The sequence below is a fragment of the Arabidopsis thaliana genome (assembly GCF_000001735.4).
Source record: "Arabidopsis thaliana chromosome 1 sequence".
Taxonomy (NCBI): domain Eukaryota; kingdom Viridiplantae; phylum Streptophyta; class Magnoliopsida; order Brassicales; family Brassicaceae; genus Arabidopsis; species Arabidopsis thaliana.
Window position 1 is genome coordinate 10,262,346 of NC_003070.9, and position 25,776 is coordinate 10,288,121.

The 25,776-nt window shown below is 38.1% G+C and overlaps 6 protein-coding genes, 1 long non-coding RNA gene and 1 pseudogene across 16 annotated transcripts; 4 read left to right on the top strand and 4 right to left on the bottom strand.

Annotated features, from left to right (window-relative positions):
* The first annotated feature begins 1,697 nt into the window (after positions 1-1,697).
* Positions 1,698-4,572, top strand: PUB17 (plant U-box 17). Its single transcript, NM_102674.4, has one exon. The coding sequence runs from the start codon at positions 2,067-2,069 to the stop codon at positions 4,254-4,256; it is 2,190 nt and encodes a 729-aa protein (NP_174228.1). The 5' UTR covers positions 1,698-2,066; the 3' UTR covers positions 4,257-4,572.
* Positions 4,573-6,075: 1,503 nt separating this feature from the next.
* Positions 6,076-11,476, bottom strand: AT1G29350 (RNA polymerase II degradation factor-like protein (DUF1296)). The gene is made up of 10 exons (NM_102675.4): positions 11,088-11,476; positions 10,662-10,705; positions 10,134-10,251; positions 9,937-10,051; positions 8,894-9,423; positions 8,297-8,534; positions 7,922-8,207; positions 7,543-7,707; positions 6,841-7,332; positions 6,076-6,742 (listed from the first exon to the last, which is right to left on the bottom strand). The coding sequence occupies exons 1-10, from the start codon at positions 11,266-11,268 to the stop codon at positions 6,416-6,418; spliced, it is 2,496 nt and encodes an 831-aa protein (NP_174229.2). The 5' UTR covers positions 11,269-11,476; the 3' UTR covers positions 6,076-6,415.
* Positions 11,477-11,585: 109 nt separating this feature from the next.
* On the bottom strand, positions 11,586-13,420 carry AT1G29357. 4 transcript variants are annotated; one of them, NR_139805.1, is made up of 3 exons: positions 12,949-13,382; positions 12,824-12,874; positions 11,672-12,739 (listed from the first exon to the last, which is right to left on the bottom strand). It is a non-coding gene; the product is annotated as an other RNA (long non-coding RNA). The 4 variants fall into 4 exon arrangements; NR_139803.1 differs by lacking the exon at positions 12,824-12,874 and having other exon boundaries at positions 11,586-12,802; positions 12,949-13,420; NR_139802.1 differs by having other exon boundaries at positions 11,586-12,874; positions 12,949-13,420.
* Positions 11,703-13,194, top strand: AT1G29355 (uncharacterized protein; the record flags this gene model as incomplete). Its single annotated transcript, NM_148491.1, has 3 exons — positions 11,703-11,704; positions 12,049-12,745; positions 12,970-13,194. Coding segments are annotated over 3 exons (924 nt in total).
* A 213-nt stretch (positions 13,421-13,633) lies between the features above and the next one.
* On the top strand, positions 13,634-15,402 carry AT1G29360 (annotated as a pseudogene; the record flags this gene model as incomplete). The annotated part of the gene is made up of 1 exon: positions 13,634-15,402.
* On the bottom strand, positions 15,403-20,880 carry AT1G29370 (RNA polymerase II degradation factor-like protein (DUF1296)). Of its 2 annotated transcripts, NM_102676.4 has the most exons (10): positions 20,499-20,880; positions 20,073-20,116; positions 19,545-19,662; positions 19,350-19,464; positions 18,211-18,740; positions 17,616-17,853; positions 17,241-17,526; positions 16,862-17,026; positions 16,160-16,651; positions 15,545-16,061 (listed from the first exon to the last, which is right to left on the bottom strand). In NM_102676.4, the coding sequence occupies exons 1-10, from the start codon at positions 20,677-20,679 to the stop codon at positions 15,735-15,737; spliced, it is 2,496 nt and encodes an 831-aa protein (NP_174230.2). In that variant the 5' UTR covers positions 20,680-20,880; the 3' UTR covers positions 15,545-15,734. The 2 variants fall into 2 exon arrangements, with proteins under 2 accessions (NP_001321633.1, NP_174230.2); NM_001332847.1 differs by lacking the exons at positions 19,350-19,464; positions 19,545-19,662; positions 20,073-20,116; positions 20,499-20,880 and adding an exon at positions 18,937-19,112 and having other exon boundaries at positions 15,403-16,061.
* Positions 20,881-21,050: 170 nt separating this feature from the next.
* On the top strand, positions 21,051-23,819 carry AT1G29380 (Carbohydrate-binding X8 domain superfamily protein). Of its 4 annotated transcripts, NM_102677.4 has the most exons (4): positions 21,155-21,930; positions 22,041-22,646; positions 22,966-23,008; positions 23,095-23,819. In NM_102677.4, the coding sequence occupies exons 1-4, from the start codon at positions 21,864-21,866 to the stop codon at positions 23,324-23,326; spliced, it is 948 nt and encodes a 315-aa protein (NP_174231.2). In that variant the 5' UTR covers positions 21,155-21,863; the 3' UTR covers positions 23,327-23,819. The 4 variants fall into 4 exon arrangements, with proteins under 4 accessions (NP_001322589.1, NP_001322588.1, NP_174231.2 ...); NM_001332849.1 differs by having other exon boundaries at positions 21,051-21,930; positions 22,966-23,649; NM_001332850.1 differs by having other exon boundaries at positions 22,041-23,008.
* Positions 23,722-25,758, bottom strand: COR314-TM2 (cold regulated 314 thylakoid membrane 2). 2 transcript variants are annotated; one of them, NM_102678.3, is made up of 6 exons: positions 25,391-25,559; positions 25,169-25,309; positions 24,828-24,923; positions 24,637-24,701; positions 24,314-24,383; positions 23,722-24,229 (listed from the first exon to the last, which is right to left on the bottom strand). In NM_102678.3, the coding sequence occupies exons 1-6, from the start codon at positions 25,531-25,533 to the stop codon at positions 24,064-24,066; spliced, it is 681 nt and encodes a 226-aa protein (NP_564327.1). In that variant the 5' UTR covers positions 25,534-25,559; the 3' UTR covers positions 23,722-24,063. The 2 variants fall into 2 exon arrangements, with proteins under 2 accessions (NP_564327.1, NP_973936.1); NM_202207.1 differs by having other exon boundaries at positions 23,948-24,229; positions 25,169-25,758.
* Between the last annotated feature and the right edge of the window lie 18 nt (positions 25,759-25,776).

Below are 25,776 nucleotides of genomic sequence, written 5' to 3' on the forward strand. Positions count from 1 at the left end.
TGCTTTTGTAATTTCATGTTGTGATGATGATTAAGGTGGTTCAGACGTGTGGTTTTATAGGAAACCGACTTTGTTTACATTTACAATAATTTCTTACAATTTTTAGAAATTTTGAACGTTTTACGATGAACACAATAATTTCACATGTAAATGTAAATAGTATCAAACAAAATCATTTTGTAAATTGTAAGCGCAAATACCAAACAAAAATGAAATGAACATGTAATGTAATATGGTATTTTTGCTTATAAAAGAAGCATATAATGTAACAAAGAAAGTTTTTACTACACATTGCAAAAATATGAAATAGTTTGATGGTAAACTGATCACATAGAAAAATGTTTGAATTTAGTTGGGTTAGCTTTAGTGGATTCTTTAGTTGTAATTTGCAAAACGCAAAACTTGGTTAAAGAAAGTGAACTTCCCTTTAGCTTAACATTTTTCTACACGCGCCTTCAATGTTTCAGCGACACGTTGCACTTGCATCTTTCCAGAGTCAACGCTTCACTAGCATAGGTTTCTTCTTAGAGCAAAGAGATGTTTATTGTCTGATAATAAAATTTACTCATTGTAACATGTGTTTTAATTATTGGAATCTTTAATAGTGTAATGTAACATTTAATTTCATACAAAAAAACGTATAATTTTAAAACATATACTATTATTACTTCATGTTAACTTATAAAAACTTCGTTGTAAAACTTTGGAAAAATCGATAGCTAAAACTTGTTTTTGTTATATTATAGTAATTGGAACAATCGGCAAGTTTAACATACAAAACACTAATAATCGAAAAAATGGCAATAAGAAAAACAAAATAGAACCAACACCGTAAAAATCTTATAAAAACATCATGTATGCATTTTTTAATCATTCCAAAATCTAGAAATGTGGTGGTGGATAAGAAAAGTTTAAAATAATTGATTTGATCATGTCACTAAAATACACTTTTTTTTTAGGTCAAACTTTTTAAACAATTTTATAATTAAATGTGTTTGATTTGAAGCAATTTATAAATGAGTGATCTATTGGAAAGTGAATTCTTGTATTTTGTAAATCTTTAAAGCCTCCCATAATAACGAACATAGAGACTGAGAGAAGATTTAAAATCCACAACCAGTGGTGATCGAGACGTTAGTAGCAAAAATATTTCGTGAATACTTGTCAAACTACATAAATCGTTGGTGATCTTGAGATTTTTGAACTTGTTTTGTTAGTATTTATGTTTGTCTATGTGGCCGGCCTAATTTTATTATATGTGGGTAAGATATAGTTCAAATTCAGAGATAGCCAAGCTCTAAACCAATCAAATGGCTGAGGCCATTGACCTTTAAATCCTTGACTCGTTTTCTACACTTTCTACTATTAATCAACTCACGAATTTTCTTTTGTCGCAATATTAATTAACGACTCTAATAAGAGAATTATACCCAAAAAAAAACAGAATTAAATGCTGTTTTTATTTCATGTAACGTTTTGCCGACCTAAATAGTAAGTGAATCACCGGTTGGTCAAACAAACCTAAATAAGGGGCAATGAATTATACATACAAATAATACATATCGTAACATCGAATCTAACGATACGTATGAAAATACACGAGATACTCATAAATATTTTGCAGAAGAGCATTAAATTACAAGTGCGACTAATTTAAATAAATACGATAGCATATTTTTCCGACACAACTAAACCAAAAAAAAGACAAATCTAGTAATAAAAAGATTAGATTCTAATCCGTTACATATTGCCAGTAGTATTGACTTTTACTGGGAAAAACAAAAAAACTTTCGAGAGAGAGAAAAAAATAAAAAAAATCTGACAACGAAGACAAATCTGAAAAATTCTCAGCCTTTCGATTCATTCATATACGATTACGCGTTCTTCTTCTTCTTCCTTCTCTCTTTCCCAGAAAGTATCATCGAAAGATAACCCTTTTTTCACTTTTCTTCTCCTCTGACTTTTTTCTTCTCGAATCTTTAGTTTTCGTTTATAGATTCTGTTTTCTTCGTATATATAATAAAGGTTTGATTTTTTCGATCTGAGAGCAAGAGAAAACCCTTTCCATGGCCTCAGCGGCGATATTCTCATCGTTACGACGGAGGAGATCGCCGTCTTTGGAAGCATTCTTAGCCCCCGTTGACCTTTCCGGCGTCGCACTTGTTCAAACCCTAGCTTCAATCTCTTCGGAGGTTGTTTCTTGTTTCACCTCTGTTCGATTCTCGTTTCAACGCAAGAACGCTCGTTCTTTGATTCGTAAGATCGAGATCTTTGTCGTATTATTCGAATTTCTCGTAGATTCAAATTGGGGCTCAACAACAACAAGAACAAGAGCAAGAAGAAGAAGCAAAAGCTCTGTTTCTGAATCAACAGCTTTGCTTTGTCTCAAAGAGCTTTATCTTCTTCTCTATCGTTCCAAGATCCTTGTTGATTACTGCGCTCAATCTAGTAAGTTATGGCTCTTGTTACAAAACCCTTCGATTTCTGGGTATTTCCATGATTTGAATCAAGAAATTTCGACTCTTTTGGATGTTTTACCTGTCAATGATCTTGGTCTAAGCGATGACATTAGAGAGCAAATCGAGTTGTTGCAGAGACAGTCAAGGAAAGCGAGATTGTATATCGATAAGAACGATGAGTCATTACGTGAATCATTCTATTCGTTTCTTGATGGGTTTGAGAACGGTAAGATTCCGAGTTCTGTTGATCTGAGAATGTTCTTTGTTGAGAAATTGGGGATTAGAGATTCGAAGAGTTGTCGTAGCGAGATCGAGTTTTTGGAAGAACAGATTGTGAATCATGATGGTGATTTGGAGCCAACGGGATCGGTTATTAATGGTTTTGTGGCGATTACAAGATACTGTAGGTTCTTGTTGTTTGGATTTGAAGAAGATGGAATGGAGTGGTGGATTGAGAATAATCCGAAGAAGCCTCGAAAAGGGTTCGTTGCACAGGAGATTGGAGACACGTTTATAACTGTGCCAAAGGATTTTGTTTGTCCAATCTCTCTTGATTTGATGACAGATCCTGTGATTATTTCCACTGGGCAGACTTATGATCGGAACTCTATAGCTAGGTGGATTGAAGAAGGGCATTGTACTTGTCCGAAAACAGGACAAATGCTAATGGATTCGAGGATTGTTCCTAATAGGGCGTTGAAGAATTTGATTGTGCAATGGTGTACTGCGAGTGGTATATCTTATGAGTCAGAGTTTACGGATTCTCCGAATGAGTCTTTTGCTTCTGCTCTTCCCACGAAAGCTGCGGTTGAAGCGAACAAAGCGACGGTGTCGATACTTATTAAGTATCTAGCTGATGGTTCTCAAGCAGCTCAGACTGTTGCAGCACGGGAGATTCGTCTTTTAGCTAAGACTGGAAAAGAAAACAGAGCATATATTGCTGAAGCAGGCGCGATACCGCACTTGTGCCGCCTTCTTACATCCGAAAATGCTATTGCGCAAGAGAATTCAGTGACCGCGATGCTGAATCTCTCGATATATGAGAAGAACAAGAGTCGGATCATGGAAGAAGGTGATTGTTTGGAGTCTATAGTAAGTGTTCTTGTTTCTGGTCTCACAGTGGAAGCGCAAGAAAATGCAGCGGCTACATTGTTCAGTCTCTCTGCAGTACACGAGTATAAGAAACGGATAGCGATTGTGGATCAGTGCGTTGAGGCATTAGCGTTGCTGCTTCAAAACGGGACGCCGAGAGGGAAGAAAGATGCGGTTACTGCGTTGTATAACTTATCGACACATCCAGATAACTGCAGTAGGATGATTGAAGGAGGAGGTGTGTCTAGTCTTGTTGGAGCTTTAAAGAACGAAGGTGTAGCAGAGGAAGCAGCAGGAGCTTTGGCTTTGTTAGTTAGACAATCTCTTGGCGCTGAGGCTATAGGGAAAGAAGACTCCGCTGTGGCGGGGCTTATGGGAATGATGAGATGTGGAACACCGAGAGGGAAAGAGAATGCTGTTGCTGCGTTGCTCGAGCTTTGTAGGAGTGGTGGAGCTGCTGTGGCGGAGAAAGTGTTGAGAGCACCTGCGATTGCGGGGTTGCTACAGACGCTTTTGTTTACGGGGACAAAGCGGGCTAGACGGAAAGCGGCTTCGCTTGCTCGGGTTTTTCAGAGGCGGGAAAATGCAGCGATGCGGTCTGGCGTTTACGGGTTTGTAGGGAATACAAATGGGAATAGAGACGGTGGTTTTACAACGGATGTCTCAGTTCCGATATCAATCTCAATCTCCGTACCAGTGTTGTGATCTATGTTTAGTCTAAAAGAACTCTAAAAGTGGTACTTTTTTGTTGTTGGTGGTGTTTGTTTCATTGTTTGTCTATATTATATACATTTATTGGTTGGGAGGTATAATACAAGTAATATTTTAGAGAAGATATGTGTGTATATGTATCTTCCAGGGAGAACAAAAAAGAGTTTTGGTGTATGATGATCTTTATGTGTATTGTATTTGATGTATAAGCTATGAAACGTCTTGCATTGTGATCGTTCGTTACTAAGGAGCTTGCGTTTTTGTAGTAAACTTTTTGAAATATATATCTAGAGAATCAAATTGAAGAGAAGATTTGCTTGGAAGGTTATCAAAAGAAATAGTAAGAATGGAGAACCATTTTTTTTTTAATGTGGTTTGACTAAAAAAAATAGATAATTTATCTAATTAATGAAAAAAAAAAATTTAGTTAGAGCATATATCCCAAGAAATAATGTATCTAGTTTTGGATCAGGAATCTAATAATGGTGACTTATACTTAGATTCAAAGATATAATAAAATCTACATAAGAAAAAAGCTAAGTAAGAAGACTTCAAAGTGTTGACTAATGGAGAAGCCTTTAAGAAGAAAACATTCAACAAAAAGAATTATTACACACCAAAGAAAAAAAGTGAGAGTTGTAGTATGATTTGGATGGTCTCTCCACTTGTGAAATTGATAGAAGAATATTACAAATAAAAAAGAGAGTTAAAGATATTCATTGCAAAAGGTAGAGAGGAAGAGAGAATCTCTAGTGAAGTGGTGAGTTGGGGCAACTTCTTATTCTATTTAGGATTTGGTTTTTGCTTCTTCTATTTTGTTATTGTAAAAGCTTACTAAGTGGATCTCGTCATTATGTGTTACAATTTTATGATTTAAAATGTAAATTTAAAGTAGTTTGTACATTATAACAACATCTAATCAACAAATTTCAATTTCAAAGTTGATTAAAACAAAATATTTACATTTCAAACTCCTATAGATTTCAAGCATCTATTAAGATATGATAATTCGTGAAAATGTTATTGTATAGACACTATATTATTATTCCGTAAAAATGGAAAATGTCATCATCAATGATAAATCATATTTAGAGGATTTCATGATATATAAAAAAAATTATGATTACAAATTAATTGATATAAGATAAAGCCGTCCACTATGTTTTGTTCTTTATTGAAGTGGATGTGATCTTATTGTGTTTTTGGCTTTTTGGAGTTATGTATCATGTGCGTATACGCATTACCACCCGACAATCAACAATACAATTATATCATATTTCATACAATTTTTATATGTCTTTTCATTATGTCAATATTAAGGTTAAACTACATAAAAATTATCCAACGCACAGATTGTTATTTAAATCCGACTGAAAGTTTGTGTGTATTGACATTTTCCACATAACGAACTTGGAATTTTGGAAAATATTTGAGTTTTTTTTTTTATGTGTATAGTTTATTGACATTGAAACTTTTAAAAAAATGTGTAATCATTTCATTGCAAAATCCTTCTAGCTTTGTCGATAAGAGGTACGTAAAATCCATAGAGAGTGTTTGAGTTAATAATTTTTTTCCCTTTCTCTTTGTTTTTTTTTGTTCACATCTCTATTGTGACAACGTTAAGTGTGATGTAATCTGATGTCTAATCAATAAGAAGATTATTCAAACACTAAACAAATTCTGATAACACTAATAGTAAACGAACTACATTCAAAACATTGACTTGACTCGAAGCTCACACATGTTTGCTACCTAGAAAACTTAGACTGAAAATAGATTAGATCAATCAATCCAGACGTTGTGTCCACAATTCCTCCATTGACTTATACAGCTGGAGAGAAGTTTGTAACCTAAGAAAATTATAAATAATTTTTTCTTTCCACAGATGTATAAACAAGAGAAGAACATGCTTCAAAAATCACGTTGAGCCCTTAGACAAGAGAAGTAAGAAGAGGCAAGAGTTAAAAAAAAAAGTTTCATTTCTGAAGTTGCATTGATGAAATCAGAGTTGCATGTTCCCTAAGTTAACAGAGGAGACAAAAGATGATGATAAGTTACATTTTAGAACACGACCATATTTCCTCTTCAGACTCGCCACACAAACCTCTATAAGCGAGAGAAAGAAGCTGAAAAAACCCACTCTCTTTCTTTATTTAGTAAGAGTTTTGCCAGAGCTGCTGCTGAGATTGATTCGACGGTTGACCAGCCTGAGACCCAGCACCATCCCTAGGGTTTTGCTGCTGGCGCTCGAGTGACATTTCGGTCTGAGACTGATAATAATTTGGGTATCCATGAGATCCATAATGCTGTTGTTGCTGAGCTTGGCGATACCCTCCCGCTGCTTGCTGAGCCTGCTGTTGTTGTTGCTGGTGTTGTAGTTGCAGTTGTTGTTGTGCTTGGAGGTTGTAATACGTGTTAGTCGGGACACCTGACATGGTTCTGGAACCATGACCCTGATGCCACATCGCCGAGTTTTCGTTCTGTATATTTAAGTCAAAAAGAGGAAGAACGTCACCAAAATGGTTCATGCCTGAAACCAAACGAAAGTGGCAAGGAAGTGACCAAAAAGAGAAAGTACCTGTTGTTGATGTTGCTGTTGTTGCTGCTGCTGCTGAAGTGCCAACAGATGATTCTCTTTGTATTGAGAACTAAGAACATCTTCATAACCAAGCGTTGTACCGGTAGTAGCAGACTGTTGGTTAAGAGGGAAGTTTCCGGCAGATCCGACATTGGTCGAGTTTCCAAATCCATAAGCAGAGGCAGGCGCTGTTGCAGACTGAGGCAAATTACCGGGAGAGACATTGGTTTTGTACTGCGGAAGCAATGCAGCTAGTTGCTGGTGGTATGCACTATTACCAGCAAATGTTTGCTGGAAAGCAGATGGCATGTATGGATAATTCTGAGGCATTAGAGGATAACCGATCATGTTTGCATAGTGTGTTAGAGGTAATGTGGGTTGAGAGTAATGCATTGGAAGCTGCTGAGGAAGAGCAGGTCCAGTAGCGATATTAGCACCAGGTAGTGTTTGCTGGGTTGGCTGTGTTGCCGGAATTCCACTGCCTCGGAGCGCCTGCAATGTAAAAGAATATAAAATCAAAATCACACACGTTTCACTTGTAAAAGAAGATTCAGATTTCGAATCTGAAGAAACTACTGCCTTTGGCTAAGTAAGCAAAACAGTACCCATGTGACAACTAACCAGTAACTACTACTTCTGAAAACAAGCTAAGAGAAAGAACTATTTCAGTCCCGTGTTTCTCAAGGAGAAAGAATTATTTACCTCTGGCATTGAAATGCTTTGGCCACCAAGTGATGAGGCATTGTTGCTAGTTCTTGATTGCATAGACTGTTGAGCTGAGAAAGGTGAATACTGGAAGTCAAGTTCCCTCGCATTTTGTGCTGTTTGTGCCAATAAAGTGTTGGGAACTGAGTGTGAATACCCCTGCTGAGATAAAAACATACAAGAACTAATGTTAACATTCAAGAATTTCATGGGAATCACTTCAGAGATTACTAAGCTACTCTTCCAGCAAAAATATAAAAAGCCTGATTGCATTTTAAAAAGAAAATTGAGTATCTTAGAAGCTATCACAAACAACTATGATTTTCAAAACCCATTGAAACATGGTTCTGTTATAAAAAATAAACATGTAGCTTACCATCACATTTGATAATGAATCAAGATTATGCATCTGATTCTGTGAATTTGTGTGTGAGGCATCATATGCAGAATTCATCTGCTGCTGCTTAGCATTTTCATACGCATACCCTTGCTCAGACTGGGTAAATGTGTACTGGTGCTCCTGAGCGCCCTCAGAGTTTTCTTGCTTCAACACCTCTCGCCTCGTTTCTAAAGAATCATCATAATTTCCAGTAGCAGGTGTGTGGACCATATTTCCATTGGTTGTACTTCCCAGATGTTCATCTCCATAGAACTCAGTATTTCTGCAAACAAGTATGATCAGTTGGTAAGTATGATATAAATGAAGTCCATAAAAAGTTTGGAAAAAGTAATCAGTAAACACGAAATATACCTTGCATCTGAATGTTCGATTTGTGGAGCTACATCAGAAGTCGCTTCTACGCTGTTGCTCAAAGGCCTTGATCCAAAACCTCCAAAGCTTCCAAAACTTAATTGCGCGCATTCTTCTGTGTGAATTAGCAAATGGTTTGGAATTACAACAGCAGGTCTATCCTCTTCATGTGAGACTTCTTGATCATGACTATCTAGTTGTTGAAAACTGGCTGAACCAGATGAAACATCATCTTCATCTGAAAAGTAATAATGAGACAGTGAATAAAAAAAAAACATCAGAAACACCAAAAGATCCTCATAAGGTATTGATTTTCGAATACTATATTTTGTAACAAAACATCACATAATGAGAATCACTCTACCGCCAAAAGATAGTTGAGAAAGAAAACAGAGCAGGCAAAGTATAGTATAGTTTTATGACAAACAAAACAGCAAAGAAGCTTTCATTACCCCCCAGCAGAACTATAATCCCATCTGTATTCACATGATCAATAAACACAAGCCCACTCCAAAATGAAACAGGAAAAAGAATTTGAACATAATGGCACACACTAGCAATAAATGGGAAACATTTTATAAAGATTCAAAATATTACCTTTGTGGTGCTCTACTGGATGGCTCTGTGTCTGATATGGATTATCATCAATTTCTGACGAAACTACAGATTCATCTTCTTGAACAGAGTCGGCTTGCACATGATCGACCCCACGACTTTCAGACGGGCCACTTTCTGCTATATGAATATTTTCTAACCGGTCCTTCAGATATTGATCTCCTCTATCGGATTGGAAATCAGCTAGACCATTGCGTACTTCTGATTCTGCTGGTGCTACTGATAAAGAAGATGTACTAGGAGCCAGCGGCTTCTCAATCGACGGCCATTCATCTTTAACAGGGGCCTGCTGATTTGCATTAACTTCGTGTTCATGATTTATCTCAGAACCCACATTGACATTTTGCTTTGTTGTCTTGTTCTGTGGTCTACCCATCTTCACAACTTCAGCCATAGACCTCTGGCCTGGAGCTCCAAACCATGCAGTTTGATGTCCAGAAGCTGACTTTGATGATGATATTCCATCTCCCAAGGTAACAGGAGGCAATTTGTTTTCCATAGCAATGGGTTCACTGCAAAAGATAAGTAGGATACATGAGAAACTTGTACAACCCAAATAGAAACATGTACAAAAACATAATCCAAGGGAAAAAAATGTCAAATTGAAAAGGCTAAAAAAGAGAAATGAACCACTACCTACCAGTACTTCTCTAGTTATTGGCTCAAATCTTTCACAAACTAGAGACTTGTAAAACTAATTGTGATATTCTACTACCTACCTAAGCCATAGGTCATATAATTACTTTAACCAATCCAACTTAAGCTTTGTATTCTAATGTAGGAAAGGGCCTAAGATCAAACAAATAATCACAGAGTTTTCCTATTTGGTGATATCCCTTAAGCACATCATAAACTGGGAATTTTGAAAATCACTACTAGATGGATCCTACTAATACAATGAGTAACCATATGAGTAAAATATGAAATCAATTAATTGATTCAATACGCAGCACAGAACTTCCACTAAATATTTCAACAGCATCCCAATTCCCATCTCAAAAGTAAAGAATCGCTCAAGGGGAAACCTGTGTGGTGTTTGATAGGTGTTCGCCACTCCAGAAGCAGAAGACCAAGAACTTGTATAACCCTGCGTTCCACTTTCTTTCTTATTTGTAGATTTTCCCTGGAAGTTTCCAGAATCTGAACAACAGAAGCACATAAGCATGAATCTTACGGTTAAAACTAAATATATATTTGTGTATACAAGAGATCATGCTTATACCAGTAGAGCTGAAATGGGTAGATCCACTTCGTCCGGCGTAACGAGCAGAACCACCTCTAGCACCACGGTTGTAGGTGTTATTAGCACCACGCGGCCGAGAATCTGATATATCCCTAGTCTGAATAGACAAAAAAAAACTTTTAAAATCACCAAAATTCTAGTAAATTAAAACGATTACTAGCTAAAACTAGAATTCATTTCACTCCAACAAAACATCTAAAGTCAGGTACTACATAATAACTAGCTAGACCTAGACTTCATTTGATTCCAGCAAAACATCTAGAGTCAGGTACAGCATGATGATTGATGACAGCTAGTAATAAAAAAAATCATTGCCAGATGTGTCAACATAGAAATTGTGTACAAGAAACAGAAGTTGATTGTATCACACATGGTTGAAGCATGTAATGATACAGAGATTGTGCCATAAGTTTGCACTTAAAACGCCAACACTGGACACCAAAAGCACACAACAAAACACCCCTGGGTCTATTATCCATAAGAATACGATTTGTAACATGGACTCACCTCTTTCTTCTTTTCTTTCTTGCTCTTTACCTCGTGAAATGGATCTGAATAAGGAAAAAACAAGTATCAATATCATTAATAATAGAACAAAGACAAGCCTTGAATCAAGAACTAAGAAAGCAAACCATTAACAACATCTTTCTTCTCTATAAAACCGAACCAGCTAGAAAGTTGGACAATTACAAGGGGAACCATATTAAAGGCGACAGCTTTAGAATTGCACAATGACTAAATTCTAGAAACTAACAAAAACGAAAGTATTGGTCTGTTCAGAATAAAAACCCCAATCAAACCCTAATAGAAACCCTTAGTAATTAAGTCGATTTCGAGAAATCCTCCTCGGGATACATGAAAACCCCAGGCCCAAATTAACAATCCAAAGACACAGCAGCTCAAACAAATAGAGGAGGAGGAAAAAGGAGGAACCTTGAGAGAGGAGGCGACTAACGGTTTCGTTAGGATCCATATTGCACTCTTTAAGCATAGCATAGATCTCAGCCTCAGGAGAGTTTACAATTTCCGTCAAGCTTTGTACTATTTTTCTAGACCCTGACGGAATATCCTGAATTCCTTTCCTTGCTCCGCCGCCGACCTTGCTGCTGCTCATATTTATCCGCCGTAAGCTGCCTCTCTCTCTCTCTCTCTCACTATATCGGATCTGAAGGAAATAAACGAAGCTTTTGTGGCCTTCTCTCAGTCGCGACGACAATACGAAGAACACCAAGGAAGCTCAAGGGAAGATATATCTCTCTCTGTAGAAAACGAAACCCTCTCCAGATTTTTTCTTCACCTTATAGAAAAAAAAACAACTTTTCTTTTCCTTTTTTTTTCCTCTTTGCCTTTTTAAATTTGAAAAATTACTGAACCGGTTCTCTCGTTTAAACCAGCAGTGCTAAATTAAACCGAACCAAAACCACATTGCCCAAGGATAATAAAGAACGATTGATTTGGGTTTATATCGCTTCCGATGAAAGATTACTACTAGTTTGGATTGCAACTTTGGACAGAGTTAAGCACATGAACTTTCTAAGTAAAAGAAGAATGTATTACAAAAAAGGTTAGAGACAAATGAACCAAAAAGATACACTTGTTTACAAGAGAAGAGAAGAAACAAATAAAGAGAGAATCGCAACTGGGCTTAATAAGCAGATTCCTCATGTTTCCGTTGTTTTCAGTTACCTACAAGTCTTTCAACTTTGTCTTGTTCGATTTAGTACGACAACAGTTTACAAAAGTTGTACATCTCCAATCTTTAAAATAACACAGTCACTAGTAAGGCAGATGAACCCTTGAGATTCCGCAAAAAGACTTAAATCCCTTCGGGTGAGCTTGTTTGGGTATCTCTCGGCTCCAAGAGACTCTTTAGGTGGTGTAAGCTTTGTCATAGGATCTACAACGAACAAGAATCTTGTCCTTTAAACCTTGTGGCTCAGAAGGAGACGTTACCGTTTGAAAAAGATAATGACAAAAGCTTGGGAAAGCTGACTTCAGGGAAGAAGTTAACTCTTTCTACTCCTACTGCAACTCTCCAGCTCAGCACAAATGGAAGGATTCACCCTTCGTGGTGGAGACCTGACTTGGTCAAGCCAACACAAGCTAAAGAAGACCCAACAACCTCTGACTACCGCAGGAGAAAAACAGAAGGCAAACAAGTTGTAAATGCTAATTCTAAACATGCTTGGCGTCGTATTGACAATTCTCGATCTCAGAACTGGAACCCACCTGCAAATGCTCGCTACTCAAATCATCATACGACTAGGGATGACTCTCAGGGCTATGATCGACGAATTGAATGGAGCACAGCTTCAATTCCCCGAACACGGGAGAAACTTATGAGACCTTCAGAGATTAAGAACCCTTCTTCAGTCCGCGAGATCCCTCCCTTTAAGGATTCAGGTCGCAAAAGACGTTATGATGACACTCTGGAGAACCATAATCACAAGCCATCCTCATCAAAAGAAAGAGCTGTGACCCGCAGGATGAACCAGAACAAATCTCCAGCTGCAGCATCAAAATCTGCTGGTTTATCCCATGTCTCGGACTCGCAATTGACGGTCTCTGATCCTTTGATCTCTTCACTACGAGTAAAACAAGGAGTTTCTTCTCAAGCTCTTAACAGAGAAAGACCTTTTCGCTTGAATCTGAAAAAGAGAGGCGACTACATTCAATTGAAGCACGTGATCGCCTCTGAGAAACTTACTATTGGGGAAGCTCTGCAAAGAAAAGCCTAAACTTTGATACTATGACACAAGATGATGAAGCGTTTGGTCCTCGTAATAAATCTGACCTCTTGGTTATATCGAAGCAGCTGGACAAGGAGAAGAGTTGGTATGATCAAACTGTGGAAGAAGAGGAAAATCATGCTCAAGAAGCTCCTTTAGAAGCAAGATTCTCCAATGCAATTCATATTGGAGAATTACCGAGTGCTAATCCTGAAAATACAGAAATTAACGCATCAGAAATGGAGATTAAGAGTGAAGAAACCTGGGAGGAGGAAGAGGAGTTTATGCAGGAAGATGTCAACGACACATAGCAAGGAGTGACGGATGATGGCGACATGGATTGGGAGGAGAATAATCCTGAGGAGGATCATCTTGATCTTGACTGAGCGATAGAAGATGAAGAGATTATCGTGAAATCGAAAATTCCCTTCTAGACGCAGGAGAGAACTTGGAGAATGATGATCTCTTAGGTGAAGAACTTGAAGACCTTAAGCAGAATAACGTGAAAGAGAGCGACGAGAGGAAGAAGAATCGTGTTTCTCCTTTTCCAGATTTGGGCTTGGGCCACTCTAGGCAAAAAGGAAAAAAAGTAAAAGGCCTTAACTCCTAAAGCCCAATCTGGACAGACTTGTATTCAAGGTGCGGCGTCTAAAAAATTGTTTAACCTTCATGGGGGTTTCTCACCTAACATGAGGCAGTCAAGACGTTCAGCAAACGGTCCAAGTGGTGAAGTTTTCCACTTGTGGTCAAAATTGTGGTCAAATCATCTCTTGTTGGAAAAAATCTACAATAACAAACTCTGAGAAGCTGATTTTGAGCCTACAATCAAAAATTGACGAAGCTCAAAATAATGAGAATGTATCAATTGATGAACTTTTGAATCTTAAATTGCAACTATGTGGGGCTTATAGAGAAGAAGATATATTCTGGAAACAGAAAAGCAGAGTATTGTGGTACAAAGAAGGAGATTTGAACACCAAGTTTTTCCATGCTACGACAATGCAACGTCGTGCGCGGTATAGAATAAATTGGTCTGCTAGATCAAAATGGGACTTGGATAGACAAAGAATCAGGCATTGAAGCATTAGTAGTGGATTATTTTCAAAATCTTTTCTCTACAACAAACCCGATTGATTTTTCATCGGCGCTCCGAGAAATTCCTGAGATAATTACAGAAGGGATGAAGGAGATGATTGTTAAGGATGTTTCTTTCGAAGAAATCCGAAGAGCTCTTTTCTCTCTAAATCCTGATAAAACACCTGGACCAGATGGTTTAACAGCCGCTTTTTATCAGAGATTCTGGGATATTGTCGGAGATGATCTTTTCGCCTAGTCAAAGATTTTTTTGTCTCTGGTACTTTTGACCATCGTCTCAATGAGACAAATATATGTTTGATTCCAAAGACGGAGCGACCGAGATCAATGACAGAATTTAGACCGATAAGTCTCTGCAACATTGTTTACAAAGTTATTTCAAAAGTGTTTAGCTAGCGCCTTAAGAATATCCTTTCGAATATGATATCCGAGACCCAATCAGCTTTTGTAGCTGGTAGGCTTATAGCAGATAACATTCTTATCGCTCAAGAGAACTTCCATGCTCTCCGCTCAAATGTTGCATGTAAAAAAAAAATCATGCCAATAAAAACAGATATGAGTAAAGCGTTCGACCGAGTTAAAGGACACTTTCTTTGAGTTCTAATGGAGAAAATGGAATTCTCCAAAACTTGGATTGATCGGGTTATGTTATGCATTTTCTCTGTATCATATAAAATGATTCTCAATGGAACTTCTCGTGGATTGATCAAATCAACGAGAGGTCTAAGATAGGGGGACCCAATATCTCCTTTTCTTTTCATCTTATGCACGGAGGCATTAATTGCCCAATTCAAATCAGCTGAATGGAATGGCCACATTCAAGGACTTCAAGTCTCAAAGGCAAGCCCATCGACTTCTCATCTCCTCTTTGCAGATGATAGTTTATTTTTCTGTAAAGCGAATGAAAGTCAGGGAAAGGCTATTATAGACATTATTCGTTCGTACGGCGAGGCATCTGGACAACAACTAAATTTCGAAAATTCTCGGTGATGCTTGGCAAGTACGTTGATACACAAACTCGAAGTACCATCAAAAGAACACTTGGGATATCCAACGAAGGAGGAATGGGCACTTACTTGGGACTTCCTGAAAAAATTCACGGTTCAAAAACCCAAGTCTTCGCTTTTGTCCAAGATCACCTCCATAGTCGATTCAACACTTGGTGAGCCAAATTCCTTTCCAAGGGTGGGAAAGAGATTCTTATAAAATCAGTAGCTCAAACCCTTCTGACATACGTCATGTCGTGTTTCCTCCTACCTAAAGCTATACGCTCAAAATTATCCAGTGCTATCGCGGATTTTTTGTGGAAGACAAGAGCAGATAGTTAAGGGATTCATTGGATTGCCTGGGATAAATTATGCAACTATCAGAAGGAGGTTTAGGCTTTCGAACATTGGAGGCATTCCTCCATTTACTTATACAGCTGGAGAGAAGTTTGTAACCTAAGCAAATTATAAATTAATTGAACATATGTTTTTCATTCCACAGAAATATAAACAAGAGAAGAACATGCTTCAAAAATCACGTTGAGCCCTTAGACAAGAGAAGTAAGAAGAGGCAAGAGTTAAAAAAAAAAGTTTCATTTCTGAAGTTGCATTGATGAAATCAGAGTTGCATGTTCCCTAAGTTAACAGAGGAGACAAAAGATGATGATAAGTTACATTTTAGAACACAACCATATTTCCTCTTCAGACTCGCCACACAAACCTCTATAAGCGAGAGAAAGAAGCTGAAAAAAACCACTCTCTTTCTTTATTTAGTAAGAGTTTTGCCAGAGCTGCTGCTGAGATTGATTCGACGGTTGACCAGCCTGAGACCCAGCACCATCCCTAGGGTTTTGCTGCTGGCGCTCGAGTGACATTTCGGTCTGAGACTGATAATAATTTGGGTATCCATGAGATCCATAATGCTGTTGTTGCTGAGCTTGGCGATACCCTCCCGCTGCTTGCTGAGCCTGCTGTTGTTGTTGCTGGTGTTGTAGTTGCAGTTGTTGTTGTGCTTGGAGGTTGTAATACGTGTTAGTCGGGACACCTGACATGGTTCTGGAACCATGACCCTGATGCCACATCGCCGAGTTTTCGTTCTGTATATTTAAGTCAAAAAGAGGAAGAACGTCACCAAAATGGTTCATGCCTGAAACCAAACGAAAGTGGCAAGGAAGTGACCAAAACGAGAAAGTACCTGTTGTTGATGTTGCTGTTGTTGCTGCTGCTGCTGAAGTGCCAACAGATGATTCTCTTTGTATTGAGAACTAAGAACATCGTCATAACCAAGCGTTGTACCGGTAGTAGCAGACTGTTGGTTAAGAGGGAAGTTTCCGGCAGATCCGACATTGGTCGAGTTTCCAAATCCATAAGCAGAGGCAGGCGCTGTTGCAGACTGAGGCAAATTACCGGGAGAGACATTGGTTTTGTACTGCGGAAGCAATGCAGCTAGTTGCTGGTGGTATGCACTATTACCAGCAAATGTTTGCTGGAAAGCAGATGGCATGTATGGATAATTCTGAGGCATTAGAGGATAACCGATCATGTTTGCATAGTGTGTTAGAGGTAATGTGGGTTGAGAGTAATGCATTGGAAGCTGCTGAGGAAGAGCAGGTCCAGTAGCGATATTAGCACCAGGTAGTGTTTGCTGGGTTGGCTGTGTTGCCGGAATTCCACTGCCTCGGAGCGCCTGCAATGTAAAAGAATATAAAATCAAAATCACACACGTTTCACTTGTAAAAGAAGATTCAGATTTCGAATCTGAAGAAACTACTGCCTTTGGCTAAGTAAGCAAAACAGTACCCATGTGACAACTAACCAGTAACTACTACTTCTGAAAACAAGCTAAGAGAAAGAACTATTTCAGTCCCGTGTTTCTCAAGGAGAAAGAATTATTTACCTCTGGCATTGAAATGCTTTGGCCACCAAGTGATGAGGCATTGTTGCTAGTTCTTGATTGCATAGACTGTTGAGCTGAGAAAGGTGAATACTGGAAGTCAAGTTCCCTCGCATTTTGTGCTGTTTGTGCCAATAAAGTGTTGGGAACTGAGTGTGAATACCCCTGCTGAGATAAAAACATACAAGAACTAATGTTAACATTCAAGAATTTCATGGGAATCACTTCAGAGATTACTAAGCTACTCTTCCAGCAAAAATATAAAAAGCCTGATTGCATTTTAAAAAGAAAATTGAGTATCTTAGAAGCTATCACAAACAACTATGATTTTCAAAACCCTTTGAAACATGGTTCTGTTATAAAAAATAAACATGTAGCTTACCATCACATTTGATAATGAATCAAGATTATGCATCTGATTCTGTGAATTTGTGTGTGAGGCATCATATGCAGAATTCATCTGCTGCTGCTTAGCATTTTCATACGCATACCCTTGCTCAGACTGGGTAAATGTGTACTGGTGCTCCTGAGCGCCCTCAGAGTTTTCTTGCTTCAACACCTCTCGCCTCGTTTCTAAAGAATCATCATAATTTCCAGTAGCAGGTGTGTGGACCATATTTCCATTGGTTGTACTTCCCAGATGTTCATCTCCATAGAACTCAGTATTTCTGCAAACAAGTATGATCAGTTGGTAAGTATGATATAAATGAAGTCCATAAAAAGTTTGGAAAAAGTAATCAGTAAACACAAAATATACCTTGCATCTGAATGTTCGATTTGTGGAGCTACATCAGAAGTCGCTTCTACGCTGTTGCTCAAAGGCCTTGATCCAAAACCTCCAAAGCTTCCAAAACTTAATTGCGCGCATTCTTCTGTGTGAATTAGCAAATGGTTTGGAATTACAACAGCAGGTCTATCCTTTTCATGTGAGACTTCTTGATCATGACTATCTAGTTGTTGAAAACTGGCTGAACCAGATGAAACATCATCTTCATCTGAAAAGTAATAATGAGACAGTGAATAAAAAAAAACATCAGAAACACCAAAAGATCCTCATAAGGTATTGATTTTTGAATACTATATTTTGTAACAAAACATCACATAATGAGTATCACCCTACCGCCAAAAAATAGTTGAGAAAGAAAACAGAGCAGGCAAAGTATAGTATAGTTTTATGACAAACTAAACAGCAAAGAAGCTTTTATCACCCCCAGCAGAACTATAATCCTATCTGTATTCACATGATCAATAAACACAAGCCCACTCCAAAATGAAACAGGAAAAAGAATTTGAACATAATGGCACACACTAGCAATAAATGGGAAACATTTTATAAAGATTCAAAATATTACCTTTGTGGTGCTCTACTGGATGGCTCTGTGTCTGATATGGATTATCATCAATTTCTGACGAAACTACAGATTCATCTTCTTGAACAGAGTCGGCTTGCACATGATCAACCTTACGACTTTCAGAAGGGCCACTTTCTGCTATATGAATATTTTCTAACCGGTCCTTCAGATATTGATCTCCTCTATCGGATTGGAAATCAGCTGGACCATTGCGTACTTCTGATTCTGCTGGTGCTACTGATAAAGAAGATGTACTAGGAGCCAGCGGCTTCTCAATCGACGGCCATTCATCTTTAACAGGGGCCTGATGATTTGCACTAACTTTGTGTTCATGATTTATCTCAGAACCCATATTGACATTTTGCTTTGTTGTCTTGTTCTGTGGTCTACCCATCTTCACAACTTCAGCCATAGACCTCTGGCCTGGAGCTCCAAACCATGCAGTTTGATGTCCAGAAGCTGACTGTGATGATGATATTCCATCTCCCAAGGTAACAGGAGGCAATTTGTTTTCCGTAGCAACGGGTTCACTGCAAAGGATAAGTAGGATACATGAGAAACTTGTACAACCCAAATAGAAACATGTACAAAAACATAATCCAAGGGAAAAAAATGTCAAATTAAAAAGGCTAAAAAAAAGAGAAATGCGGAATGAAAAAGTTAAGGTCAACATGGAGCACACATTCAACTGTAATGCATGATCTTGACAAAATGACCATACCTAACCTCATCATACAACTCCAAACCAGTATGTAAGTTTTCATTGCTTCTAGTTAGTAAAACAGAAACTGTACATGAAAAGATTCTCTAGTTATTGGCTCAAATCTTTCACAAACTAGAGACTTGCAATGAACCAGTAAAACTAATTGTGATATTCTACTACCTACCTAAGGTATAGGTCATATAATTACTTTAAACAATCCGTCACAGTTTTCGTATCTAGTGATATCCCTTAAGCACGTCATAAACTGGGAATTCTGAAACACTACTAAATGGATCCTACTAATACAATGAGTAACCATATGAGTAAAATATGAAATCAATTAATTGATTCAATACGCAGACAGAACTTCCACTAAATATTTCAACTGCATCCCAATTCCCATCTAAAAAAAATAAAGAATCGCTCAAGGGGAAACCTGTGTGGTGTTTGATAGGTGTTCGCCACTCCAGAAGCAGAAGACCAAGAACTTGTATAACCCTGCGTTCCACTTTCTTTCTTATTTGTAGATTTTCCCTGGAAGTTTCCAGAATCTGAACAACGGAAGCACATAAGCATGAATCTTACGGTTAAAACTAAATATATTTGTGTATACAAGAGATCATGCTTATACCAGTAGAGCTGAAATGGGTAGATCCACTTCGTCCGGCGTAGCGAGCAGAACCACCTCTAGCACCACGGTTGTAGGTGTTATTAGCACCACGCGGCCGAGAATCTGATATATCCCTAGTCTGAATAGACAAAAAAAAACTTTTAAAATCACCAAAATTCTAGTAAATTAAAACGATAACTAGCTAAAACTAGAATTCATTTCACTCCAACAAAACATCGAAAGTCAGGTACTACATAATAACTAGCTAGACCTAGACTTCATTTGATTCCAGCAAAACATCTAGAGTCAGGTACAGCATGATGATTGATGACAGCTAGTAATAAAAAATATCATTGCCAGATGTGTCAACATAGAAATTGTGTACTAGAAAGAGAAGTTGATTGTATCACACATGGTTGAAGCATGTAATGATACAGAGATTGTGCCATAAGTTTGCACATAAAACGCCAACACTGGACACCAAAAGCACAAAACAAAACACCCCTGGGTCTATTATCCATAAGAATACGATTTGTAACATGGACTCACCTCTTTCTTCTTTTCTTTCTTGCTCTTTACCTCGTGAAATGGATCTGAATAAGGAAAAAACAAGTATCAATATCATTAATAATAGAACAAAGACAAGCCTTGAATCAAGAACTAAGAAAGCAAACCATTAACAACATCTTTCTTCTCTATAAAACCGAACCAGCTAGAAAGTTGGACAATTACAAGGGGAACCATATTAAAGGCGACAGCTTTAGAATTGCACAATGACTAAATTCTAGAAACTAACAAAAACGAAAGTATTGGTCTGTTCAGAATAAAAACCCCAATCAAACCCTAATAGAAACCCTTAGTAATTAAGTCGATTTCGAGAAATCCTCCTCGGGATACATGAAAACCCCAGGCCCAAATTAACAATCCAAAGACACAGCAGCTCAAACAAATAGAGGAGGAGGAAAAAGGAGGAACCTTGAGAGAGGAGGCGACTAACGGTTTCGTTAGGATCCATATTGCACTCTTTAAGCATAGCATAGATCTCAGCCTCAGGAGAGTTTACAATTTCCGTCAAGCTTTGTACTATTTTTCTAGACCCTGACGGAATATCCTGAATTCCTTTCCTTGCTCCGCCGCCGACCTTGCTGCTGCTCATATTTATCCGCCGTAAGCTGCCTCTCTCTCTCTCTCTCTCTCACTATATCGGATCTGAAGGAAATAAACGAAGCTTTTGTGGCCTTCTCTCAGTCGCGACGACAATACGAAGAACACCAAGGAAGCTCAAGGGAAGATATATCTCTCTCTGTAGAAAACGAAACCCTCTCCAGATTTTTTCTTCACCTTATAGAAAAAAAACAACTTTTCTTTTCCTTTTTTTTTCCTCTTTGCCTTTTTAAATTTGTAAAATTACTGAACCGGTTCTCTCGTTTAAACCAGCAGTGCTAAATTAAACCGAACCAAAACCACATTGCCCAAGGTTAAAAAAAGAAGACATACACACATGATAATAAAGGACGATTGATTTGGGTTTATATCGCTTCCGATGAAAGATTACTACTAGTTTGGATTACAACTTTGGACAGAGTTAAGCACATGAACTTTCTAGGTAAAAGAAGAATGTATTACAAAAAAGGTTAGAGACGAATGAACCAATAAGATACACTTATTTACAAGAGAAGAGAAGAAACAAATAAAGAGAGAATCGCAACTGGGCTTAATACGCAGATTCCTCATGTTTCCGTTGTTTTCAGTTACCTACAAGTCTTTCAACTTTGTCTTGTTCGATTTAGTACGACAACAGTTTACAAAAGTTGTACATCTCCAATCTTTAAAACAAAAACAATCTTCGAATGCTCCAAATATTAGCCTTGATTAAATAAGTATCTTGTGATATATAATATGATCTCCATATGTCATTATAAAGTAGAAACATAACTAGTTCAATAAATCTCTTAATACTACATAGGAGAAGAGATTTGAACTTTCCCACCAAGAAACAAGGAACGAGCTTCTTATATATTCTTCATGTACTATAAAGTTTATCTGTAAATACCTTTTCCTCTTTATGGCGTTTTCTCTTTGCTTGCCGATTCTTCTAGCTTCTTAGCTAGTTTCTCCTTTCTCAAGTTTTCTTATATTCTCTCCTACATGTCTTCGCATCCCTTCTCTCTCCCATCCCAAGAAATCTTTGATTCTATGATTCTTCTCTTTTCTCTTCATCTTTATAACAACATATATCTATACCTGATAGGGAACTTCTTCGCAAACATTCTTTATTTCCTCTACCAAACCCCAACAACTACCTGAAGACTATTCTCTCTCAAAAGCTTACGGAACGAAATGACTCACCGTATAGCTCCTCGATGTTTCTCCACCATCATGCTTCTATGTCTTCTATATACTTCACGTAATCTCTCTGCGTCTGATACATATGAATAAGCTTTGTTTTTTTTCTTCGCATTCTGAAAATTTAAGGATGCAACAAACTAACTTGATTTTTGTGATGATTGATTTCAGCTCTAGATGTTATAGCTCAGGGTCAGGGAGGACAAGGTGATATACCAGTTGTTAATCCTACAGCTCCAGGTGGTAGTACCACAACACCAACCATAACACAACCGTCACCGCCTTCCTTGACATTCCCAGGTCCAACTACACCAACTGGTGGTTATCCACCTCTTGACGGTACCACGCCAACCGGTGGTTACCCACCACTTTATGGTACTACACCGCCAGGTGGAGGTGATGTAGGTGGTGGAGGAGGCGGATATGGTGGTGGTACACCTGGTGGAGGTGGAGGTGGAGGTGGTGACACTGGTGCAGGTGCTGGAGGTGGGGGTTATGGTGGTGGTGGTGACACTGGTGCAGGTGGAGGTGTTGGTAGTGGCCAGTGGTGTATAGCGAAAGCAAATGCTTCGCCAACATCATTACAGGTGGCTTTAGATTACGCTTGTGGGTATGGAGGAGCTGATTGTGGCCAGATACAACAAGGTGCAGCATGTTACGAGCCTAACACAATTCGTGACCATGCTTCCTTTGCTTTCAATAGTTATTACCAGAAGCATCCTGGTTCAGACAGCTGCAATTTTGGAGGGGCAGCACAACTTACTAGCACAGATCCAAGTAAGACATCTTAACTTTTTATGTACTAGTCCACACAGATTTGACCATAAGAACCGGGAAAGTAGAATTAAGTTACCCGCATACTAGCTTCCATATTTCCAGCTTTTATCTTTGCTGTCTCCATGAGCGGCATAAGCTACTTGAGACCTCCACAACTGATAGATGTTGAGTGTCTAGAAATAGTTCCTGAACCTAGTAATACTAGCCCACCATATGATTCCAGTGGGTCAAAGAATCTGATAATAACTAGAGTTTATACCTTTCAACGCTAAAGATAAATCTGAGACTGGTATTCAAATCTGCTCTTATACTGCTCCAGGTAAAGGAAGCTGTCACTTCTCATCATCATCAGGAACAGTCAGGTATGTGTTTCTTTTTCCACAAATCAACTTCTTAACCTGTCAAAAAAGTGAGAAAAATAATTGTGATTAATATCTGCCAATTGCAGCACAAGCCCCCCAAGTCAAATGAGTCCACCAGATTTTAGTTCCCCACCATCATCTACATACCCACCGCCAATAACAACTCCAACTACAGGCATAACTGGCTCTGGACCACCCTTCGGCGTAGCAGAGCCAACAGGGCTTCCGAATTCAGCAACCTCTGTATCACATAGCCTTCTCTCAATATTTACAGCAGTTGGGATACTAATGCCACTGCTCAGGGAAAATTATCTTTAAACAGACAATAGTTTCAGGGTTTCAATCATTCTCTGCAAATTATGAAGCGCGTTTTCCATAACTATGATGCGATCTATGGAGCTCAAGAAAGCAGCTGTGATTTGCAAGAAGATTTTAATCCATGACCTAATTCTCACCATCTGTTCTATTGCTATAGTTTATCACTGAAAGTATATTTATTTAGTAGGAGATACTACAAAATCAAAGGGCTTAGGATATATACATTCTTGTAGACACATTAAGCATAATGTATCTCTTTACAGTTTTAGAAAATAAAATACTTAGGGAACGGTTAAGAAATACAAAAGCAATGTCAGACATTATTAACTATTAGAAAGATATAACAGAAAATAAAATGAAAGCTACTTGAAGCAGATACATACCTGCAGCACTCTAAAACAAGTAGGCACACCGAAAATGACAGACAAGCTCCATGATACCTGCAGCATTTCCAAACAGTTTCTAAAAGGATGACAATATCTTTAATATGCTCTTTTCAGCTCATAATCTTATAAGCTGAAATTTTTGATCTGGTTCCTTGTGGAATCATATGCGGCTAAAGATCAATCTGTTAGCAACGAATAGTAGCAAATACAAGCATCTCATAAAGAGCGGATAAATGCAAGCACGTTGAATTGAGTATTGAAATCGAGTAAATAATACAGCACATTATTTCTAGTCTCTGTATACACTTTGTTACAGTGATTTACAGATGAGTCCTTTTGTCAGGAGCATATTTATATCAAGAAAAGGAACGATACAACTGTGACACCAATTATGGCTACAGTGGCAAGAACTGAATTCTGATCAAATGCTTTCTGCAAGGTGCCTGCTCTTGAGAAATGCTGGAAAGCCAGAAAACAAGAGATTGCTAAAGAAAGGATAGCACCTTCCTGTTTCCCTCTGCAAGCGTATAAATTCAATGAGTCTTGACTAAAGAAAATAAAACCTTGATCTGAAACATTACACTCTTTTTGAGAATCTAACCTTATGCTCATAACTTGATATGGCGCCACAATCACCAAAAGCAAAGCAATGAAGGGCAGCTCAAGTTCAACTATAAACAAGGCATTGTATAAGAATTAAAAACATACAAAGGCAGGCACACTCTTATTTAACATGAAGATCTGATAAAACATGCGTGATTCCTTTCAGCATGTCTTAGTAATGGAAATTTTAGCCCCTGACGTCGAAAATTAGCATGAGTTTCATTCCAATTTCTTTTCTAGTAAATGGCAACTGAACTAAAAAAAATCCAACACTAGAATTCAACAACCTATAACCCAACCTACTTGAAGACGAATACGAACCTGGAAAAGAGAAGAACAGTCGAGTAAGAAGCGCCAAGAATGCTGCCCAGATGCCATATTCACCCCTGCAAGTTAGATGCAAAAGTGTGATGAATTCAAGACGCAGAGTATGAAAATTTCTGTCATCCAGAATAGCAAAAAAAGGAATAAAATCCACAAGCATAGGTAAATGAGCATTAAAAAAAGCTTACTTCATCCAGGAGACAATGCCCATTGGTGCTTGTAGTGCGAATAGTGGAACAACAAAGGACTTATGGATACCAGTACCCCTTGCAAACATCAATGCACTAGAAAAGAAACAACATTCAGTATAGAAATGAACTTATATGCTGCTGACATTATGAATCAGTGGAAATTATACAATTATCTATCACAAATCACTTTCACACATGAATTGAAGCTAAACTATTTCCCTGTACAATCATTTGCTATTATCCGATTAAGCTAAACTTGTAAGAAACTTCATACATTAGCATATCTTCAGCAGCATTCTGCGTTAAAATTCACAGCTAATGAGAGTGAGAGATCATACACGCAAGAAATTGTCGAGATCCATTGTAGATTATGAACAGACAACATTGGAGTAGCATAACAGACCACACTCGATCCTCTCTTTCGCCGCTTCTCAGCCCTCGCCGACACCGTAGCGGTTCGCTGACGATCAGCCGATAACCTACCAACCAACATTCATTTAGAAAAAGCCAAAATCCACTGATTGAGAATTTATGAATCGGGTGTTTCTGTGTCACTATACCTTAACGGATTGAAGCAAACAACACTAGTACTGTGACCTAGACCGGAGATATTTGAAGGACGAGGCCGGAGTTTAAGAGCGAGAAAGGGTTTCTGGTGGTGAAGAGAAACGATCCGGGACGATGAGAGACAGAGACTCGCCATGAATTGTTAAGATTAGTTACGGTGGTGGAAAGATCACTCCGTCATCTTTCCGTTAAAATTGAATCATTTGCATCAATATCATGATCGCTACGTGGACGGTGTAGATTTAGCGGGAATGCTTTTAAAGTGGGGCCCATAAATACGTGTTTGGAAAACGACAGTCGTTTAGTTCACAATCAATCAAAGAATCTTGAATCTCCACCGTTGTTGGCATCAATACGACTGCAAATCTAACCACGTAGG